Source organism: Xiphias gladius, chromosome 10 (assembly GCF_016859285.1).
Source record: "Xiphias gladius isolate SHS-SW01 ecotype Sanya breed wild chromosome 10, ASM1685928v1, whole genome shotgun sequence".
Taxonomy (NCBI): Eukaryota; Metazoa; Chordata; class Actinopteri; order Istiophoriformes; family Xiphiidae; genus Xiphias; species Xiphias gladius.
The window spans coordinates 22241683-22263704 of record NC_053409.1 but is presented as its reverse complement, the minus strand read 5'-3'; the positions used below and the strand labels follow the sequence as shown (position 1 = coordinate 22263704).

General features: G+C 40.2%; 1 protein-coding gene across 1 annotated transcript; it reads left to right on the top strand.

The window, feature by feature from the left end:
* Positions 1-256: 256 nt before the first annotated feature.
* On the top strand, positions 257-14410 carry psen1 (presenilin 1). The gene is made up of 11 exons (XM_040137999.1): positions 257-361; positions 2825-2910; positions 4573-4910; positions 5407-5548; positions 7577-7644; positions 7789-8009; positions 9360-9458; positions 10542-10634; positions 10718-10891; positions 11909-12027; positions 12251-14410. The coding sequence occupies exons 2-11, from the start codon at positions 2875-2877 to the stop codon at positions 12404-12406; spliced, it is 1446 nt and encodes a 481-aa protein (XP_039993933.1). The 5' UTR covers positions 257-361; positions 2825-2874; the 3' UTR covers positions 12407-14410.
* Positions 14411-22022: the final 7612 nt, after the last annotated feature.

Here is a 22022-nt window from a genome sequence, read left to right as displayed (position 1 = left end):
TAAGGGTAATGTTTTCTGTTAATAATTTTAGTCTGTTGTTGGTTTAAAAGCAATCACTGAGTCGACGGGATCATATAAACAAGATGTTGATATATTTTGATCAATGCTATCAATATTTATTTTATTTTATTTTATTTTTTTAACGTTAACGAAATAAACAACAATACAAACAAATCCTAAACAACGTTTTGATCGTGAACGCCTCCCAATCTGTGAGACCAGGAGGAAGTAGTTTGCGTTAATTTACACCAGCGGCCGGATGTTCTGTGTGAAGACAGGAACAACAAAGAGGGGAAAGCGACCGGGTTTTAAACCTACTTCAAAACATAAACTCAAGGAAAATATCTACTGCTTATAGCAGGTAAGTTTCATTATTTCAACGCTGCTTTTCGGGTACTATATTTTGTTCGAGCTATGAAAGTTAAGTAGCGTTAGCCACCCAGCGCGGCCGCTGCCTGCTCTGTCGTTATGACATTATTGGCTAACTGGCCATTTTAGCGACTCGCTGAAGATAAAATACCTCAGTCAGTAATGAATACAGTTAAATGACTAACTTAGCTTTTAAACAATTACTAAAATAACGTTAGTAACGAGTCATATAACAAATAATAACTAAATATGGTTTCAGTAACATGAACGCTACATTTCCGCAGTAGTTAGCTGTTAATGGTTAAAAATCTTATTTTTGATCAGTATTTGTCAAACTTACGTCCACAGGATGATGTCTAACGGTATACTTAACTACCACGTTGACCTGTGATAAATCAGCTCGGTTGCTGTCATATTTGACAAAGGATTGGTTCACATTTTACCTTAATATAATACTCGTATGCAGTGGTGGAAAGTATATTTACGCAAGAGCAAATCTGATGCATTTGTACTTTACTTGAGTATTTCCATTTTCTGCTATTTTCTACTTCTACCCCACTCTGAAATCATAATTTCAGAGGCTCTTATTGTACATTTTACTCCGCCACTTTTATATGATAGCTGTAGTTTCTAGTTATATTGCAGATGGAGATTTTACTAAAACAAAATAAGTTAAGGTTATAAAATAGTGGGTCCCAACTTTTTTGGCTAATGACCTTTTCATAAATTAAACAGTGTGTAGCTGGTGTTGGTCAAATTTGGGATTGTCTATTAGAGGCAATACCCCTCCAAACTTCTCAAAAAGTTTTATTTAAATAATTGTTTGAGGCACAAAGAGGTAAAATTATCCAATATTTCACAAATGACAGCAAACATCAGTGAAGTAGTCAAAAAAATTGAAACAGATTAGTGTAACAGAACTGTGTTTTTTCTTCTCTCCTGCCTCATCAATCATATCATGATCACCCAGATTTTTCTCATGACCCTTTCCAGGGTCCCAACCCCTAGGTTGGGAACCACTGGACCAAACCGCCTAACTGGGTATGAAGTAGTTAAAAGTAGCTCGCACTTCAACCTGCTGCTTACACATTTGCATTGGTATTAACAATCTAATAATGCTGTATATCATTTTATATCAGCCAGAGGGGCTGTTATTCTCCAGAATCTATATTTTAACTTTTAATACTTTAAGTGCATTTTGCTGATGATACTTTTGTGCTTTTAGTTAAGTAAGATTTTGAATGTACTTTTTACTGGTGTAAAATATCTGAGTACTTCTTCCACCACTGCTCACATGTCCATGTGTACACTGAAAGAGTTACTGGTCGCTGCTATCATTCCTCCTGTAATCGAGTTTAACATAATAATTTAGGTTTCTTATTAGGATGTAAAATATATTGTCATAAGCTGTATATTTCAATAGGAGTAATTCCACAATACTATGTTGGAATGAAGTAATGACATCATATATAATAAATATTATCATTTACTGAAATTTTGTATTCGTGTATTTATATGTGTAACGCTCAAGTTGCTTATTCATGTCCCCTTGTGTGCCATGTGCCATTGTTTTACGGGGATCAGTTCTGAGTGTTAGGGTCACAGAGTAACATGCAACCTTAGATCGGGGAGTCTGCTCTGAACCCAGACAGGCAGAAGTTGGGTGTATACTGTCTTGCCGTGTTGATGTGCATTACCCATACCCATAGCTCAGAGTGACTGGAGAATACTACCTATCTAGAAAAAAGGGTTACACAAATTTGAGTCTTCAACAGCTGGTGTCTCCCAAAGTTACTGTTCTTTGGTGCAGAATTCACTCTTACTATCTGTCCACTGCCTCTCAGCAAGGAGACACTGTCACAAAGAGGGAATCTCATATAAAGAGAACTTTGGGAGATATCCACTTGATTCACCTAATTCAAGACTGTTGAGACCCAATAATGTCAGCTTTGGCTGGTCTTTAAAATACATTTTTGAACATAGTGAGGACTGTGGATTGTGGAGAGTCACCCTAGGAAGGGAACAATTTATGATGAGTATGGACAGAAGGAATGATTAAGTCAACCAGTAACTCTTTGAATGTACATATGGGCATACGGCTATTAGTTAAAGATACTTTTTTGGAGTAACTCTAATCCTATTTGTTTAAATATCAGTGGATCCCTGGGATCCCCTTTTTTTGTATCTAACATTAGTGTAATTTCTTTTAAAAGCAACACACCTTTTACAATGGAAATCTACAGAATAAGATGCTCTCTCTTTGTTTAAAAAAAAAAAATCACTGTCAAGTCAATTTCAGGTCACAAATTAGCCTCACAGGGCTTTACATTCAGTACAACAGGTGACACCCTCTATGTTAATACCCTTGATTCGATTTTGTTGCCACTTATATGCCTTTGCTGTATCTATTTCTGATGCCATAGGCTTAATATTGTCCCCTAATCTCTTTCATCAGGGCAAAAGAATTTGGTTTGCATGTGAGGACAAGTGTCTGCCGAGCCAACAATGGTGAACAATGCAGAGGATATTGAAAACAATATGGTGAGTATGAAAGAATGTGTCACAGTTGCTCTAACACTATATCTGTCTGTGTGACTGTATTGGGTAATGATTAGCCATCATTTTAGTTGTTGTCAAAAAAGTGTTTCAGTGTCACGTCAGTGATAAAAGAGTCCTGTGTTTCTTAGTCAGTCGCCACAAACTGTGGAGGAGTTTTAGTCTGATAATTTTGGTTTTATTTGGCACCTCATATAATAAATGATGTTTATTTTCTGATAAGGAAAGATGTTAGACTTTGAATCATTAAAGTAGAAACATTAGGAACAGGAATTTGAGTGCGCTGTCTTTGCTCTCTGCATTTTGCTCTCTCTGTAAATAAAGGTGTGGCCCCCCTAGCGTATTCAGAGGGTCAAAGTACCCCCTTACTGTCACAGTCCACTTGGCAATCTTAAGCCTGATCCAATTTTTTGTTTACCCCAAAGCAGTTGTGCATGTACAGTTCACCAATATTTCGTAGTCTTGGAGGCCTACAGTTGTGTTTCGAATTGCATATTATGGTCATTATGATGTCCGGTCAGTATGGCTATAAAGGTATTTAACACACATTTAGATATACTATTACAGTATCACTACCCTCAACAACTGGTCAACTGAAAAGTAATTCACTAAAGTAGTCTGTATGTTTTGTGTCATTGGTGCTAACATTGGCCATATTCCCAGGATTAAGAAACAAAGCGGTGTACCACAGTGAGGTCATTTTGTACAGCAGTCTGTTTTAAGAGCTGTGGCTGCTTTGACTATTCAGGTCAGCCTCCTGAGATACCTCCTGTCTTAATTTCTGTGTACCTGGTAGGATTGCTTCACGTCTGGGCTGCCGCACGTCTCGACTTGCCTGGCAGCCTGACAGTTTTAGTTCACAAAGTCTCCCAGAATTTCCTCTTTATATTTTTCCTGATGGAACAGGTCCTCGGGGTGGGTGGGAATGAGCACAGTGTTGTTATCCTTGGAGGAACTGGTGTAGTGAGTGTAAATGTGCTAGTTTAGCTCTGAAATACAAACATGGATGGCCTGATAACAGTTTGCTGTTGTACAGTTTCTGGGCATTTTTGCCAAAAAAGACTTGTGTTTCATCTAATAATATGATGGTCTTGTTCACATGTGTGTTTTTCAAGGACTTTTGCAAATAGATAGAAGAAGAAAGATAGATCGGGACTATTTATGTGGCAAATTCTGGCATAGGATTTTTCAAAATGTCCTGGTTCTCTAGTTTACAAAGCCGTAAACATAGAATATATGCAGAGGATTCAATAGGAAGGGGTGCACATGTGGCCCAAGGGTTTAAAAGGGACAACCATGAACCACAGTGTATCTGTTTGATGGCAGCATCACATTTCACAAGTTATTGTTGCTTGCTAAATTTGTGAAATCTTGCAATGTTGCAAATTAGATTATGTTAGCCTCTGGCCAGGGAAATTTTGTTGCATGCCATTTCCTATATCTCACTCTTCATCTGGTGTTGTTTTTGCTATGCTCAGTCTACTATCTGTATGTTTTGCACTGTTGACCTCTGATCATTTACTGTATATTTTGTTTTGTGTTTATGTAATTATAGAAATATGCTGTTTAAACTGTGCCTACACCAGTATTGCGCAAAAAACAGCTAAAAAAGACCAAAAAAAAGGGATTGTTCTCCCATACCAACAGGACCAGCAGGAGTCCAGTGTGGCCCCTGAACCCACCCAGAAGCCTCCAGAGGCTGGGGTGACCAGAGCACGATCCAGGGGAAGTTCAGGAGCTGAAGGAGGAGGAGGAGGCCATGGGGGAGGTGGCAATGGTAGTGGACCAGAGCAGAACGGACAGCCACCTGCCGCTCATCCTCCGCGTGTGGTAGAGACTGACGAGGACGAGGACGAGGAATTGACCTTGAAATATGGGGCCAAGCATGTCATCATGCTGTTCGTTCCCGTCACCCTCTGCATGGTGGTTGTCGTGGCAACCATAAAGTCTGTCAGCTTCTACACCCAGAATGACGGGCAGAGATTGTGAGTGTTATGACGCTTATCAGACGGATGGTGATAGAGAGGGGAAATAATATGGGATTTGAGCCAGAGTCACAGCTCCTCTGCTCTGGTGTTTGACTGAAATGCAATACAACCGCAGTGCCACTAGGTGGAGTTAATGCAATATATGCTGTATCTTTCCTGCATAGTTTAAATACCAAGACATTACTGTAATTGCATAACATCATTATGGCAGAGTCTGAATCTGGGTCAGAGCACTTTAAACATTTTATATTTTTACAGCTTATCCAGAGCAGTTCAACACCCTGACATAGCAGTAAACAGAAATGCCAAGCTCACTAACTTCGAAGTAAACCAGCTGTAATAAGAACCACAGTGAGAGCAACTGAACCCAGACAATACATGAAGAATTTCTGTTGTATATGTAAAAAATTTTGATACCGTGAGGTAGATAAATTCACATTTTCATCCTCATGAGATATGTCGTCGTAATGTTTCCTTGAAATGTCACCCTCAGGATCTATACACCATTCCCTGAAGACACAGACACAGTAGCCCAGAGAGCCCTAAACTCCATCCTGAACGCTACCATCATGATCACTGTGATCATCGTTATGACTTTGGTGCTGGTGCTGTTATACAAGTACCGCTGCTACAAGGTACAGTCTAACACTTTTCACGTCACACTGCATCACATATACTGTTGTTCCACCCTGCTTGTTTACAACACCCGGGCACTAGACTGGTATTTCTAGTGCCGACTTGCGAGGGCAGCGGTGTTTAATCGTTTATTCGACTAATCACGCACATCCCTAGCCAAGAGTAACAGCATGCACACATGCAGCTACATGGAATTCAGCCATCATAATAAAATTTTATTATTTAAACCTGTGCTACTCCTGTTGTGACAAAATGTCAAAATTTCCTCGTTCAAAAATGCTTAATGGCAAATCAGGCTGATATTGACATTTTTGTAACCACTGCCAGCATCTATCCACTGATATGATGGATATTCCTTCATGAACACCTCTACATCAAAACAATTTATAAAAAACCTGAGGTCAAAATCTGTTATTTAATATACTGTGGTGTATCACCCTGCTCCAAAAAGCTGGTAATGCTTTTTTAAGAATGTCACTAGTTTGAGCTTTATTAGAGACTAATTGTGCTTGCAAGACCAATGTTGACTCAACCGTTTGGGACTTATCTATGTTGTGAAATTAATATTTAAAAAAAAAAAAAAGAATGTTAATGCCCTCTGATCAGACGTGGGTCGCCCACCTCCCCCAGCAACCGTCCTCAAATGGTAGTCTGTGAAGCCACGCTCATTTTCAGATATGTACCAATCGAGACTCATCATTCTTGCTAACCCTCTACTTAGTATATTTCAATCTGGGCGCAGTGGTTCGGACTTGTGCTTCTGACGGCTGTAGAGGCACCCCCGGACTGCACTCTTTGCCCTCAGACCCTCATATGGCTCGGCAGTTAGCAGCAGGTCCCTCGATAGCAACACACTGTTATGTACATTTGAAATCGGCATTTTTCACAAGAGTGCTATTCTAACTACATGCTCGGCTCTGAAATTGATATGGCTCGGGAACACCATGGTCCTCCACTTCAGGGAATTCTGGAGTGGAAAAGACTTCCATCTCCAAAGAGCCCTCTGGTATGGGTGCCTTGTTGCCACTGAGCAACTCCTACCTCACAAATCCAGGCCATCTATAAAATGTAAAGACTTGCATTGTGTGATTTTTGACATAAAGTAGTGTCCATTCCATGGACACTATTTCTTCTTTCCAATGTTGGAATATTTGAGGGAACTATATAGTGGATAAACTTACAAGCTCAGAATTATGACTCTAAAATAAAATGGTGGAGGGCATTTATAATCCGCTATATAGTAAATGGGGAGTGGTTGGGAGGGAGTGAACATACCCATGGTGTTTTACTCTCAATCAATAGACCTCTGTGGAGTCCATGTACTAATACACCGTTTTCTCAGGGGACATTTTGACTTGCCAAACACAGGTGTACCTACCATTAAAATGGCTGCATTATATATAGGTATGCCACTACCAACCCCCTGTTCTCTCCCGGTCTTCCTGCATGTTGGGACACTGTCATGACTTACTGGGACAATTCAATGGAGCAGAGCCATTATTAATGTTATTAGTAACATCTGTGCTGTTCATGCTCTGACAAGCCAAAATATCTCCTGTGAAAAAAGGTCTATAAGAATGAGAGAGGTGTGTACGTTGTTCTGCCCTAACTGTTGCACCCCGACTAATAGCATAGTGAAGAAAATGTCAATAAAGCACTTTCTGTAAGCCTGCGAAGTCCCACGTGGAGGTTTTATCACGGAAAATAAGTGAAGTGTTTAAAATAATGGCAGTTGCCTCTAATTTTGAACGGTTTAAACCCCAAATTAACTGAACTCCTGTTAAAACCAGACACCAGGTGAACCAGACAGGTGAGGATGAGCACATTAGGACAATGGATTTTAAGATTTTTAGTCTAAACTCTGTGATGATCATTGTTTTGCCCTCTGTGGTAAACCCCACCCATTGGTAGTTTTGGTAGTTTAAAACAAACATTAGTAATAAGTATTTGCAAGTACTGATTTGTTTAAACAGTGCCATACATTAACTTTAAATTAAATCCCATGACTCTGATCTTTGCCTTCACAGGTGATCCAAGGCTGGCTCTTCCTCTCCTCTCTCCTCCTGCTTTTCTTCTTCTCCTACATCTACCTCAAGTAAGCCACACCCCTTAACATTTTATTTCATTTTCCAAACTTGCCATAGATTCTCATAAATGTCAAGTTGTCTAATTCTTTCTGATGATAGATTGAGTGATTCCATGTACTGTATTCCCATCATGTCTCTGCTTTGTCCGACAGAGAGGTTTTCAAGACCTACAATGTGGCCATGGACTACTTCACCCTGGCGATAATCATTTGGAACTTTGGAGTGGTGGGCATGATGTGTATTCACTGGAAAGGACCTCTGCGGCTTCAGCAGGCCTACCTCATCATGATCAGCGCCCTCATGGCCCTGGTTTTCATCAAGTACCTGCCAGAGTGGACCGCCTGGCTTATATTAGCCGTCATATCTGTCTATGGTAAACCCCCCACTCTCCTCTTCCTTTCGCTTTGACCTTTGTATACTTTTAAGGAAGAAAGATGAAGTCTTCACTCAACCTTTGAAGATGTTTTTGTGCATCAACATTCAGTCATCTGGTTCCTTTTAGTGCTTGAGGAAAAAGGGAAAACTCAAAATATGTAATTAACTTTCTCTCTAAAAAACAAAGAGTTGATGTACGCAATCATTATATTAGAGAAAAAGCACCCAAGGAAAAAGAGTTTAGCACTTTTAGATTTTACAAAATTGTAAAACGCAATGCCATTTGAACCAAAGCCTAGTTTATTAACAAGTAAAATTTGCAGCATAAAACTTTTAAACAGAAACAGTGCTATGTTACGACTTTAGTATATATACATCATGTATAGTAAGGATTTGTTTTTTCTCTCCAGCATTATGTTATAGTATATACAGTAAGGAATGAGCAATGTCATCATCAGTGTGCTGAAAGGAAGGATATGTCTCAAGACCTAAAGCCTTTCCACAAATGCTTTAAGGAAATGTGTGCTGACAGAAAAATCTATGATGAAAGGAAGTCGACAGCAAAAATAGCTGCCATGCCAATTTCACGTACGCTTCCGTCTTGCTGATAGGCGGATGTGGTCGATCAAAATAGCGGGGGACAAATAATAATTGTGGGTAGTCTGATTTTACCAGGTATGCCAGATTGGTGATGAAAATAAGGGCAGGTCAGCTTGATTAGATAACAATCACATAGATATTTTGCATCCTGTCAAAAAAATAACCTTATTCTTTTTTTTTTGTCTGTCAAGGACTAATAAGTAAAAACTGTACTTTTGAAAACGTAACTTTATTGACCAACGTAATGGACAGTAAAGTTTCAGATGCTGCCACTTTTTATGAAGACGGCACAGTCAACAGGTAGTTTAGTTCAAAACCTTTCAAATGCTTCGGACAAAATCCAGCGTCAGAATATAACCAATACATTTAAATTACAAGGCATCTCCTTTAGTTGACAGTTAGTGTGGCAATGACTTGTTTTGTTATTTCACGGATTTCTTTTCCCTGGCAGAAATCCTTAACTGGCAACTGGCACAGAGTGAAAGTTGATTTTTAGAATCTGGTCTAGATTGATCTCAAAATCTCGTTGCACTTATTGTAATTAAATGTACAGTGAAGTAAACATTTTACACTACCTGTAGACCACCTCTCTACTCCGCCAGAGCCAGAAACTGTGTATTCTGACTGAAGCCCCGGCTTCCTTTTATCACAGATGTCATGTCTGGCTGCTGTTTTTGGCCTCTCGAAGAGTCCCCTGTTTTGGCGGCTCACATCACTCGTCTGGCCTCTGTCTTCTTTCCTCTCACAGATCTGTTAGCGGTGCTCTGTCCAAAAGGGCCTCTGAGGATCCTGGTGGAGACGGCTCAGGAGAGGAACGAACCCATCTTTCCAGCTCTCATCTACTCTTGTAAGATAAACACTGACTTTAGACCTAAATTTATTGAAATGTATTTTTAATAAAACAGGACAGTGAAACACTTGACATTTGAAAGCTAAATATAGAGAAACATAGAGGAAATAAAAGTGCTTACACACCAACTGCTTTCTGTGCTTTCACTTTGACTCACTTTGATTCCCTTCAGTATTTTCACTTCAAGTGACTCTTAAACCCCCATCAGCACATTTACTTCGGATGACACTTCAGTTCAATTCAGTCCTTGCAAATCAAGTACTTACCCTTAAACTGCTCCTACAGTTTTTTGTAGTGCTAAAAAGTGCTTGGACTTCAACTCCTTAGTGGTTTAGACACCATCTGACACCTCAACTCCTTTCAGAAACCATCAGCTTTTCTTTGCTTTCACTAAAGGTGACACTTAATCTCTTTGGAGTGGTTTAACTTCTTTGAGCAGTTTTATTGCAGGTAACTCTCAAACCCCTTCCACACATTCACTTCAGCTGACACTTCAGTTACTTTTAGCACAGTCACTTGAAATGACATTTCAACTCCATTCAGTGCCTCCATCTTATCTTACATCTTAACTGCTTTATATGGTTACACTTCAAATATCACTGACGCTGCTTTTAAATAGTGAGACAATGGCTGATCCTTCGACTCTGTTTAAATACTTCAGATGCTTTCAGATCTTTCACTTCAGCTGACATTTGAGCTTATTTTAGCGCATTAACTTCACGTGACTCCTCAGTTACTTTCAGCAAAGTCGCTTGTAATGCGACTTTTACTCCTTTCAGTACTCTCAAATCAACTAAAATGTAAACATTTTTCACGCTTAAACAGCCTTCCCTTAAACATCTGTAGCTTCCTTCAAACTGTTTCCTCATTTTGTTTCAGTGCTTCTGTTTGAACTTTCAGTTCAGCTGATTTTAGTACTTAAACTTTAGCTGTGACGTCTATACGAATAGCTGTTGCACAGAATCAATATTTTAAGACATTAAAGCTGTTTTAAATGTTTCAGTTGGTTTTTCTTTGACTCTGCTTGTAACACAAACCTTGAACCCTCTTACTGTTTCGACTCACTCGCTTCTTCCCCAGCTACAATGGTGTGGCTCGTCAACATGGCCGACACTGATAGGCCAAAGAGGAACTCGACAGAAGCAGCTTCACCTCAACAAGATACTCAAGAACGTGAGTGGGGTGTCAAAGTGTTCATGATGACCTTTCGCAGACTGTGGTCGTTGTTAAGTCTGACTGATATCACTTGTTTGCAGCCGTGGCGTCTCCCGCTCCCTCCAGTCTTTCACAGGACAACGGAGGCTTCACCTGTTCTTGGGTCAACCAGCAGGAGCACCAGCTCGGACCGCTCCAGTCCACCGAGGAGACCAGGCGGGAGATCCAGGAGATGCCCTCGGCTCGTCCTCCCGTTGAAGATGACGATGAAGAGAGTGAGTGCTGAATGGTTTATACTTTACATTTTTGTCATTCCGCTGACATTGATATCCAAACCAAGTTGTTTGGCGTTTTAAGGATCCACATTGTGTGTTCAACCATGTGACCTTCCAGTTACAAGAGATTTTTAAAAACATATTTTAAAACAAGGGTTCTACATGTACAGTGTAGTGACAGGCTTGTATTCTGAATATTGTATTTACTTTGAATGTTGCTTTTCAGTCTTTTTTTGGGTTTTTTTTTTCTGTTATTCATTTCTGATATTGATGCCAGTGAAGCTTTAGTGCCTGTCCTGGCCTCTGCAGTAGCATAGATCCGGCTTCTGTAATATGCCTGAGCTTTAAAGTTTATGACAGATGCAGATGGATCAGATAATACAGTAAAAAAAAAAAAAACAATACTTTAGCTTGTGAGCCAGATTTTAGCCATCAGTGGTATCTTCTTAATTATTCAAATGAACTGATTAATTCATAATTTTTTAATTTGTAGGCAAATTAATTTTCTTGTTGTTTTAAATGCTCATAATCAAAAAGGAAGCTAATGTGTTTTCTTTCCTACACAGCTGTCCATCCCTGTACCATCATAAGTATCATGCATTGGGGGGAAAAAACTAAAAAATATCGTTACACCACCAAATACATGAGTAAAACTAGATTATGATCATTTTAGATTTACTGCCGAGCTCTAATATGAAGCTGAGCTCTGTAATTCGAAGTTGTGAATTCCCAGATTGTCTGACTGCCTCCTCCTCAGTGTGTAATCATCATCTTTCAGTTCCCTCTTCTCCCAACACATGAAATATTTTGAGAGATTTTCGTGGGTTTCGTGTCCTTGCTATTTGGGGGCCTGCGTTCTTTCTAACCTAAAACTTGAGTTAATATGGGGTGGGAGCTCTTATTTGTACGGTAATTACAGTAGAGGAAAGTTTTCTATGGGGGTTGGAGGGTGTGGGGCTAAAGCGAATCATGTGTTTGAATTGACTCCACCCTGAATGTGGTGTCCTGTGTTCTCAGGGGGCGTCAAGCTGGGGCTCGGAGACTTCATCTTCTACAGCATGCTGGTGGGAAAGGCCTCGGCCGCAGCCAGTGGTGACTGGAACACCACGCTTGCCTGCTTTGTAGCCATCCTCATTGTGAGTGAGCACAGCTGCTTATTTTGGTGTCAGGCTCAAGTCACCACAACCTCGTCTTTGTCTCGCAGCACATTATCCAACCCCGCTTTTTGTAAACCACTTGATTGTATAACAGGCCTTTTTTTTTCTTTTTTTCTTCTCCCTCACAGCTGATTTTGTTTGGTACAAAATCCCTTAATGTGTTATTTCCTCTGTTTTATTTTGTCTATCTCTGCCTCCACAGGGCCTGTGTCTGACCCTTCTCCTCCTCGCCATCTTCAAGAAAGCGCTCCCCGCGCTGCCCATCTCCATTTTTTTCGGCCTGGTCTTCTACTTCGCCACTGACAACTTGGTACGGCCCTTCATGGACAAGCTCGCGCTACACCAGTTCTACATTTAGCAGGACGCTGCCCTGATAACCCTCAACCACATAGCTCTCTGGCCAACAATGCAAGAGCAGTCCCTTAACAGCAGGGGAACAAAGGGTGATGCAGGGGTCCCTCCTGCCCCCATATCCCTTCCTAGGAACTCATGATGTTGGGACACAAGTTGTTTTTTTTTTTTGTTTTTTTTTTTCTCTTTTTCCTGCCTTTCTTCCTGGCGCCAAGAGAGGGTATTCCCCACAGCAGCTGTTCTTAAATGTTTTATTTCCATTTTAACCCAAGAAGTGATATTTCTCGCTCAACTTGGGACCTCATCTTCAAATTTGTTGTCGATCACCGGTCTCAGGCACAATCTAACAAGTTAGTGAGAATATTTTACCTTTATTTATCCAGGGAAGCTTTACAAGAGCTCGTCTGCTCATTTTTCAGCAGCGCCCTGATTCACATCCGCACACGTTCATATCTGGGAGCTGCCCAGTACAACCACGGTCTTCTACAACTGGGGCTTTGCAGTAGGTGCCTTGCTAATGGACACCTTGGCGGTAGCTGTTGGGCAAAGGGAGACGGTTTGGTTGAATCTCCCCCTCAAAGACTTGAATCAAAAAATCTTTCCTGTTGCAAGTCTGTTTTCATGACTTATGAGCTACCACCAGCCCCAAACATAACCGAAGATTCAAAAAGCCTTCATCAAACTAATGGACACACAAATGATGAAATTGATTATAGATTGGTAAATGTGTAGTTTGATTATGTATGAGCTGTCAGTCACCAGAGCGTGATTTCCTCACAGCTGTTAAGAATGGTTAAGACCTTTTTTGTTTGACTTTAGACACTCTGATGCCAGAGCAAGTTACACCCAGAAAGATTTACACTGAACAGGATGTTTTGTACATGTGGATCTTTCACATGTGGAAAAGTGGAAAAATATCATTAAAAAAAAATTATCAAGAATTTAAAAATATGAGTGTTTTTGTGACACTGACTGGCTGATTTCGCCATGTTTTCTGCCCTTAATTTTACCTTAAATCACATTTGAATTCACAGCCTGCGGGGGGGGGGGGGGTTCACACACACACACTCACACCTGTGACTTGCCTGCCATTTTAGCCATGTGCTGTCAGCCACTGAGCAGTTCTGCTGGAGCAGTTGGAGGTTCAGTGCCTTGCTCAAGGGCATTTCAGTAGTAGTAGTAGTAGTTGTTGTTGTTGTTGTTGTTGATATTGTGGGACAGAAATGTGCTTTTCATTCTCTACCCTGACTGAGATTAAATGGTTTTGTTTTTGTTTTTTTTCTAACCTGTCCAGGGATTGTAACCTGTGATCATCTGGTCACAAACTCTGAACCTTTAGGCTATAGCTGCCCTCATGATGCTCGCCTGGTGCTGTCTTGAACTATGCTACATGAAACACTAAAATGATTTCGTCTATTCACAGATATTGTTCTGTTTTTTCAATATATGCAGAAGAAAAAACTTTGTACTTTTCGAAACATGGGGGTAAATGTTAAGAGGTTCCTAAACAGATCAGGAAAATCTGGGAAAGTGTGTCAACAAAACAAAAAAAACTCTTGACGGAAATAATGTGCAGGTATTGAGTAAAAAACACTTGAGTCCTGGTAAGTGAGGGAGTTGTAGATCTATTTAAATTTGAATTTGTGAACATTTTTGAAAAGCATAATCTCCAGTCATCAAGCATTGTTAGCTTAACTGATGGTTTTAATCAAGTTCAAAACAAACCAAAAAGTTTAAATTAAGATAATAAAAATAACGGTCTGGTATGAAAAATTGGCTTCTCATATGTGAGATCATGCTGAGTAGTAGAGAAAAGACGATCTGCATTGATTGCTCCTCTTTTGTTGCACTCGAGTTTCATGCTTGCAGAGAAAAGAAAAGAGGGAACGATATAACAATATTTGTTCTGAGACTGTTTATTCTCCCCTTTTTGTTTTTAGGGAATATGTTGGGTGACTGGCTTTTTTTCTGTCCACATGAATATGTGTGTTATGCAAGGTTATTCAATTCAGATTTTGTTCTTTTTTTAAATAAATAATGAAACTTAAAATGGCCTTTTTTCCTCCGTTTATTATTGTTGTCGTGCCTGCAGATTCTCAAGTGTCTAATTTATATTTTTTTCTCAGCCTGTGCAGCCAGTGTAGCCCACAATATAACACTCAAAGTGGTAATCTGTGAAATCATAGTTTGGTGGTGTTTTTGTGGCTGCATCTGTGATGCCAAGTGGTGACTGTCTCTTTGTTTTTGCTTTTTTTTTTTGCTCTTTATCAGCCAGAGTTAAACTGTCCATCAAAATATGGGTGTGTGTGCAGTGCTAAGAGAGCACAGTTAGCCTCCTGTTCACACATACACATTACATGTGCTGTAGGTGTAAAGCTATTGGAAATCAGCACTGATGAAAAGAGTAAACCCTGCACTCTGACTCCCATCCATAAATGTATTTAAATTGACAATGTTTTGATCTTCGTTGAGTCAACAAGTTTAAAATTGGTTACCACACCCATATGTATACTAATAATAATTCATCATCCAATCTGCCCAAATTGATTGATATTTTAAAACAATCAAAAATTCAAGAATTACACGATGAAAACTATCAAAAATACATATATACTGTGTCTACATCAATACTAAATATTTCCATTGTGTCCAGTACTGTGACATCTTTTTTCTTATTTCATTCTTATAAGGTTTACATTTCTGAATGTTTGTTCTGCTATAATATTGCCCGTTAACCCTCGAGTTTCTTTTTCTTCATTCTAGACAAACCAAAAGAAGACAAAGAGATTCAAGACAAAGGACTTTTACTCAGCGAATTTAAAAGGGCCACTCAGCCGACTTTACACGTCAACGTCAGTTTACTCGTAAAGAGAAACACTATTCAGCCTGCAAAAACAGTTGTATAATATATGGTGGCGTGGAGTTTGAAAGACCTGAGCGTTTACCGAGCGGGGAAGGTCTAACAAAAAGATGCTATCGAGTTGCATCTTGGGAAATGTAGGATCCAGTATTTTTGGAGCTTGACCCTTGCTAGACACTAAAAGAGAGGATATCTCAGCCTCCCATGCTACAGTTTTGGCTATTCCTTTTTTTTATTTATTTTTTTTATTCTGTACCTCATAAGTCCACCAACTTTATGGTTGTGCAGTATCAAATCACTGGAGCAGTCTTTTGATGATTCTCATCTCTGTGAACTATGTGCTGAACTAAACGCTGTACTACTTCCTTAGTAGGACTGTGAAGTGCTGGCAATGGTTATCACAGAGAAGACCTCAGTAATGCTGACAATTCTTGGTCATGCCTGTCCATCTTAGCAGTCCAACTTGTCCTTTGAGCGTTCTCACTGTGGTTGTACAAGCTTTGTGAGCCTGTTAAATTAAAAATTGCAAAACAACAATCTAAAAATACATTACAGTTAGGCTGTCCTGTATTCAAAATCCTAAGTAACAGAATGCAGGATTATTTAGTTCTTCTGTATCAAAAGTAAAAGTACTCATGTACAGCAGAATGGCCTTGGTCATTATTATACTATATACTCTACTGTGTTATACTGATTATTACTAATTAATTATTATGTAAGAAGCATTTTGATGTGTTAGTTGGTTGAAGTGGAGACATTTTAACAGCTTTATGTGCTGTTGGACAGTTGATAACATTTCATATTTTGTAAACAGAGATTTTTTTTTTGTTGGTAAAATTCAAATTTGCAAAGTAACTAGTAACTATAAGATATAAATCATTTTAGTGGATATAAAAAGTACAATATTTCCCTCTCAAATATGGTGATGTAAAAGCATAAAGTAGCAGAAAAAGAAATTACAAGTACAGATACCCCTGAAATTGTACGTAATTTCAGTACTTGAGTAAATGTACTTTGTTATATTCCAACACTGCACACTTGATACACGGCACAAAACAACAGATGAAGTTATGTGACCTGAGCTTTTTTTCTTGTTTCTCTGAAACTATACTGTTTTTTTTTCTACTAATTTGTCCCCCACGACACAGAGGTCATAGGTCAAGCTCAACACCCCTGGACCTGTTTTATATACGTTTGCGCGGTGACAAAATGCTGTTGTCTCTCATGCTTCATCTGCACTGATTTCCCCCTCGGGATTTGACACAAAGCATCTCTGCAGACAGTGGGAACATTGTGGAAATTCCTCGGCATGCTGATTCACTGTCATCCCGCGCTCGCCCTCCCCCGGTGCCAACTGGCTGACGGGCGCGGTTGGCACGTCGCCTGGAGCGCTGGATGCATTAGCTGTCACCATGGGGACTGTTTGGCCTCGCTGGCCGGGACAGTGGCACAGTATGGCAGTTTACCCAGAATGTTTAGCCTCATACTGAGACTTACCTAACATGCCCTCGGTGAGGCCTCATTCTGGCATGTGAATCCCTCTGCTCAGCTGGGGAACAACCACAGAGGTAATTCCGTAAGGCCTCTCTTGCATCGATTCCAGACACCTGCTCTGTTCAGATTATAATGCTACTCCATACGCTTGAAACTGTTTGGCATTCTTTCCCAGGAAGGATTGACCCATAAGCCCATACGACTTAATTTTTCCAAGTGACGAGGAACTCCCATCGAAAGAAATTTGAACCTTTTGTTTCTGTTTTGTCTTTCTCCTTGCAGATAATAAATTAGACGTCACATTTCTTTGTCGGCCTTTAATCTTATTTACTGACAAGTGGATGAGACTACAGAGTAAATTGAGGTAATCTGTCAATCACTGTCATCCTCTGTATAGAGTGGACTTAGGCAGGAGACATTGTGACTGTGTGTCACACCTATGTGCATTAGAGGTTTCCCAGGATAGCTCTGCTAATGGGATTACTGAGAAGGGAGGGATGGCTGCTCCATGCCAGACATGTAAGGAATTGAGGATCAGACCTAAATAATCCCTCTACGCAGGCAACAAGCGCAGACACTCAACGACACCGGAGAAAAGAGACAAATCTGGAACAAAAAACTCCGTAAAGGTGAATAAAACATTTCAAAGAAGATGTCTAAGGACAAGCTGGAGAGTCTGGTGAAGCGAATGGAGGACACGCTCTCTGAGATGGAGCAGCTGAAGCTTCACTGCGGGAAGCAGAGCGAGGAGCTGAGCCAGCTGGTGGTGGAGCTCCGGAGAGAGAACCAGGAGCTGGTGGAGAAGTACAACCAGCTCACTGTGGAGATGAAGGAAGCCAAGGAGATTATAGAACAGTTACAGGACACAAAATATGCCTTCAATGCAAAGGAGAGGCAGGCGCAGAAGCTCAGCCGGCAGCTCTGAAGGTGTGCGGGGAGAATGGCGGCAGGACTGCAGGTGGATGTGACCTGGGTGTGCTGAAAACAGAGTCCTGGAGGGAAACGAGCGGACAAGGCAGATGAAACAAGCAGCTGAAGATTTCTAAAGACTGGGTGGTTATGAAAGCTAAACTGGGCACAGCTGTTTCCTTTAACATATAGAAAGAGTCTTTTTTTTCCTGTCTCCATATGTGTACATTTTAGGTCCGGAGGAGGATGCGTGTAAAGTTGAGTAATTTGAATGTTAACTGAAATCCTGCGGTTTAGGGCTCCTTTTAGATCCACGGATAGACTTAATAACCAGGAATCAAAACTGGAGGTCTCCAAGAAATGTGGGTGTGGAAAGTGTGGAATCTGGCTGAGAAGGGGTTTTTGAAAAGTGGGTGAAGATTATGCCTGAGGCATTGTGCTCATTAGGTTTCTATAAAACAACAACAAGCCTGGGAGCTCAGCTGCACCGGCCCTGTAAAGAGTTTATTTGATGACAGCCACTGGATATTATTTTTAGCGCTGCAGTGACCAGAGGAAGTGGGCGGTCAGCCAATTTTGGACCTTGAAGAGCTAAAGTGCTAAGAAATACCCGATTATCCCTTCCTGCCATCAACCTTGTGAAATGTGAGACTTCAAGGTGCCTCCTTCCACACTGGGCCACAGTCCACGGAATAACAGAAAAGAGAGCAAATGTGGCTTTATGTGAATTATTAACGTACCGCTATAAAGTATTGTTAATGTTTAGTATTTTGTTTTAAATTCTGCTAATCAGCGGATTTTTTTGAAACTGAAAATAGCTGGTGTTGAAGGCTTTTTGCATCTATTACTCTGTGTAATTTAACTCTGTGGGGTTGATGGGCCAAGTCAAAGCTAGCTTTGGGCTTGATTGTATGGATTTTATTGAGCCTGAATATGGCATTAAACGTGTTTATGGAATCAGAATGCCTTTGCAAATCTGTGCGGGTTTAACTTTTTAGCAAAGAGAACTACATTTTTATGGAGCTACAGCTAGCAGTTCATTAGCGTACCTTAGCATAAAGACTGTAAACAACTAGCTTGGCTTTGTCCAAATGTAAGAAAATGCACCAGCACCTCTAAAGCTCACTAACTGACATGTTATACTGGATCTTGTTTGTGTAAAATGACAAGTTATGATTTTGCAAAGCGTTGTGTGCTAGCTGCCGGCCTTTATGCTAAGCTAAGCTAACCCACCGCTGGCTGGAGCTTCATATTTAACAGATAAAAATGAGATTGCTATTGACCTTCTCCCCTAACTCTAAGCAAGAAATCTTAGAGTTATGTACAAAGCAGCTCAGATGTTTACAGGAATGGTGGCTGGATGAGAGCCAGGAAGTCCTTTGGATTATGAATTAGACCTCATCCATCAAAGGTACGTCACTTAATCTGTCCCACGACACCCAAAGAAGACTGTGGAGTCCAAGTCATCTCTCACACCACATTACACAAACACACAAACACACACACTCACACACACTCACACACACTCACACCAGGGCTTCAAACTTTACTCTTCTATTCTCCACTTAACTGCTTACACCAGTGGTTCCCAACCATCACATCAGCCTCAGTTATGAGCGGTAAAACCAAGGAGTGTTTTTTCTTTCTTGGATTGTTTCATTTAAAGAAAAAAGTTTTTTTAAAAAAAGGACATTATTTTGTTTAGCAGATTTTTGTTTTCTTTTCTTATACTTTAAATTGTCTTGGAATTCAATTATCTCGGGGTCCATTTGGAGTCCCAAATGGTCTGCACACAGTTCGTAGTATTCCGCCCAATTACCTCCAACTCCCACAACTCATTTTAAAAACTATATAGCAAGGTGTTGACTGACTAAAATTACGTGACAGTAACTCTAAAGTAATGTTATTGAGCTCACCAAAGTCAATAGATTTTGAAATTTGTTTGTGTCCAGAAAACGATACTGTAGGTTTCCAAGTGACCAAATCTTCAACAAGCTAAAAGTTTGCCCTGATGGTGGCGATATAGGAACGGTAGCTAGGTCACCATAACCAGTCGTTTCCCGCTGCTGGGAGCGCGAATGCGAACCCAAGATTTAACTTCTATCCATAATTGTAGACGTTTGGTCACAGACAAAGAGATAAATTCTAAAAGATATCGGCAGAACCAGCTCTCCGTCGCTGAATGATGGGTTTGACAAAAGACGACGGCCCCCTTCACTGTTCCCCTGCGAAAACATTGTTAATTGTTAAAGCAATACTTTGATGTATAATGAAAAAAAAGAACCACCCTTAAGATTCATTTGGTGGCTGTTCTGGAGCTTTCCATTGTATCATATCCAAGATGCAGTTTGCCAGCTGACCTGAACCTCGCCTTAAGTTCAGCTGTTACCTACTCACCCACAAGAGCGTCAAAAACTCTGAGGTGAAGGTGAAGCTCTAGTTGGTCAGTTCCATTAGGTCCAAGAAGCAAAAAAAATATCCTTTACATTTCTGTAAGGAGTCAAATATTTACCTCAGTCGCTCCTAAATCTTCCATACACTAGTGGTGGAAAGTAAATAAGTGCATTAACTCAAGTATTGCACTTGCACTTTACTTGAGTATTTCCATTTAAATACAGTTCACGCAGAAAGATTATACTCTCTACTCTACTACACTTATCTGACAAGTGCAAGTTGCTTTACGGATTACACTACAATGTGTACAGTATGGTAAAATGCTATAAACTGTTATAGATTAAACCACCAAACGGTACATAAAGTAGTTAAAATAAGCCCAACCTTGACAAAATACTAAAGTAAAATGCTGCTTACACATTGATGCATCAAAAAAGATAATCTAATAATGTGATATGTATCAGTATAACACTCCCAGGAGCCATGTTTCTGCATTATTAATACTTTTACTTTTCACGGTTTAAGTACGTTTTACTAACAATTCTTAAATACTTTTACTTGAGTAACACAAATGCAAGGCTTTGACATATAATAGTGTATTTTTATTGTGTGCTGCTTTTGCTTAGGTAAAGGATCTGAGTGCTTTCTCCCCCATTGCCTCATACTGGTATCCTCGTACACTGTACAGGAAACAAACAAGGGAATAAATATTGTACATGTGCTATGAACCACTTGGACCAGCTGCCTGTGGACGCTGGATGGACGTGATATACCTTTTGGGAGCTACAAATACGTGGCAAAAATTTTTACGTTTTCTATGAAAAGGTTGAGATGGAACTGCAGTAGATGGCTCAATTTTCTGCTTGATGGTCCACTGGACTTGAGCGGCGTCTCTGCTGTCGTGAGACCGAGGAGACACGGAGGGGTTATGGCTACCAGTCAGATGGTATGATTTCAAATATTTACGCTCAGCCCTGTGTGTCGTTCAGTCCAGGCCCAAACGTGTAACAAGATCTTTCGGTGTAACCAGACAAACAAAACACGTGGCGTTGATGGGTTTCGTTGGCACGTTTGCCGTTGAGACACTTTTCCAGTCGCAAGTTGGCCCATGATTTATGAGAAGTGCACATTGCACCCAAGATGAGTTTTTACATGAGCCCACAAGTCTCTGCAATTTCGGTAGAGGCCTTTGGGACGTTCTGAAAAACCTAACCCCCAAAAGAGAGGAAAGAAGAGGGGAGGGGTCGAACATCTTTCAGGGAGATATACATCGACAGATGTTTAAACATAGCTTTGGTAGTGGCAGCGGTGGTTTCCTCTTTAAAGCCCAAAATAATCACTTTTCTCTGTTGTTTTCATGCAACTTTAACATGTTCAGGATGACATAGGAATGAAATAGTCAAGTTCTTCCAAGAGCCTCTGTGTTACTGTTTGATTTGAGATCAGTCTTTTGAATTATCGACAAGACAAAATTCCAAAAAAAAAACTTCAGGGACTGTTTTAGTTTGGTTTTTGCTTTTTTTTTTTTAAACTCTAATTTTCTGTCTGGGCTCCTGGGGACTGCGGTCCCCTCTTTGACAGCTTGAAAAACGCACACATTCTAATTTTAAGAGAGCTGCTTATAAACATGATGTATCACATGCGTTTGGGGTCTTGGGGGCTTTTAGTGGTAAGACATGCCTGAAAAACCGCGGATATTTTCTTACGCTATCCATTGTGTCTGATTGATGCTGACAGATACTTTTTTACTGTGTACTACGCCTCCCAAATCCCAAATCGGGGTTTGGATTTCTGCTATTGGAATTTTATAACAGTTTGAGGATAAGACGCATAACGGGAGGTTAGTCCTCAACCATACTGTATGTAAGATAACGTATTTCTTTGTTTTCTGAACGAGTTTTGGCAGATTTGTTGTTGATGCACACCCCCGCTCACGGATAAAACATTAAGTATTTACTTAAGTGGT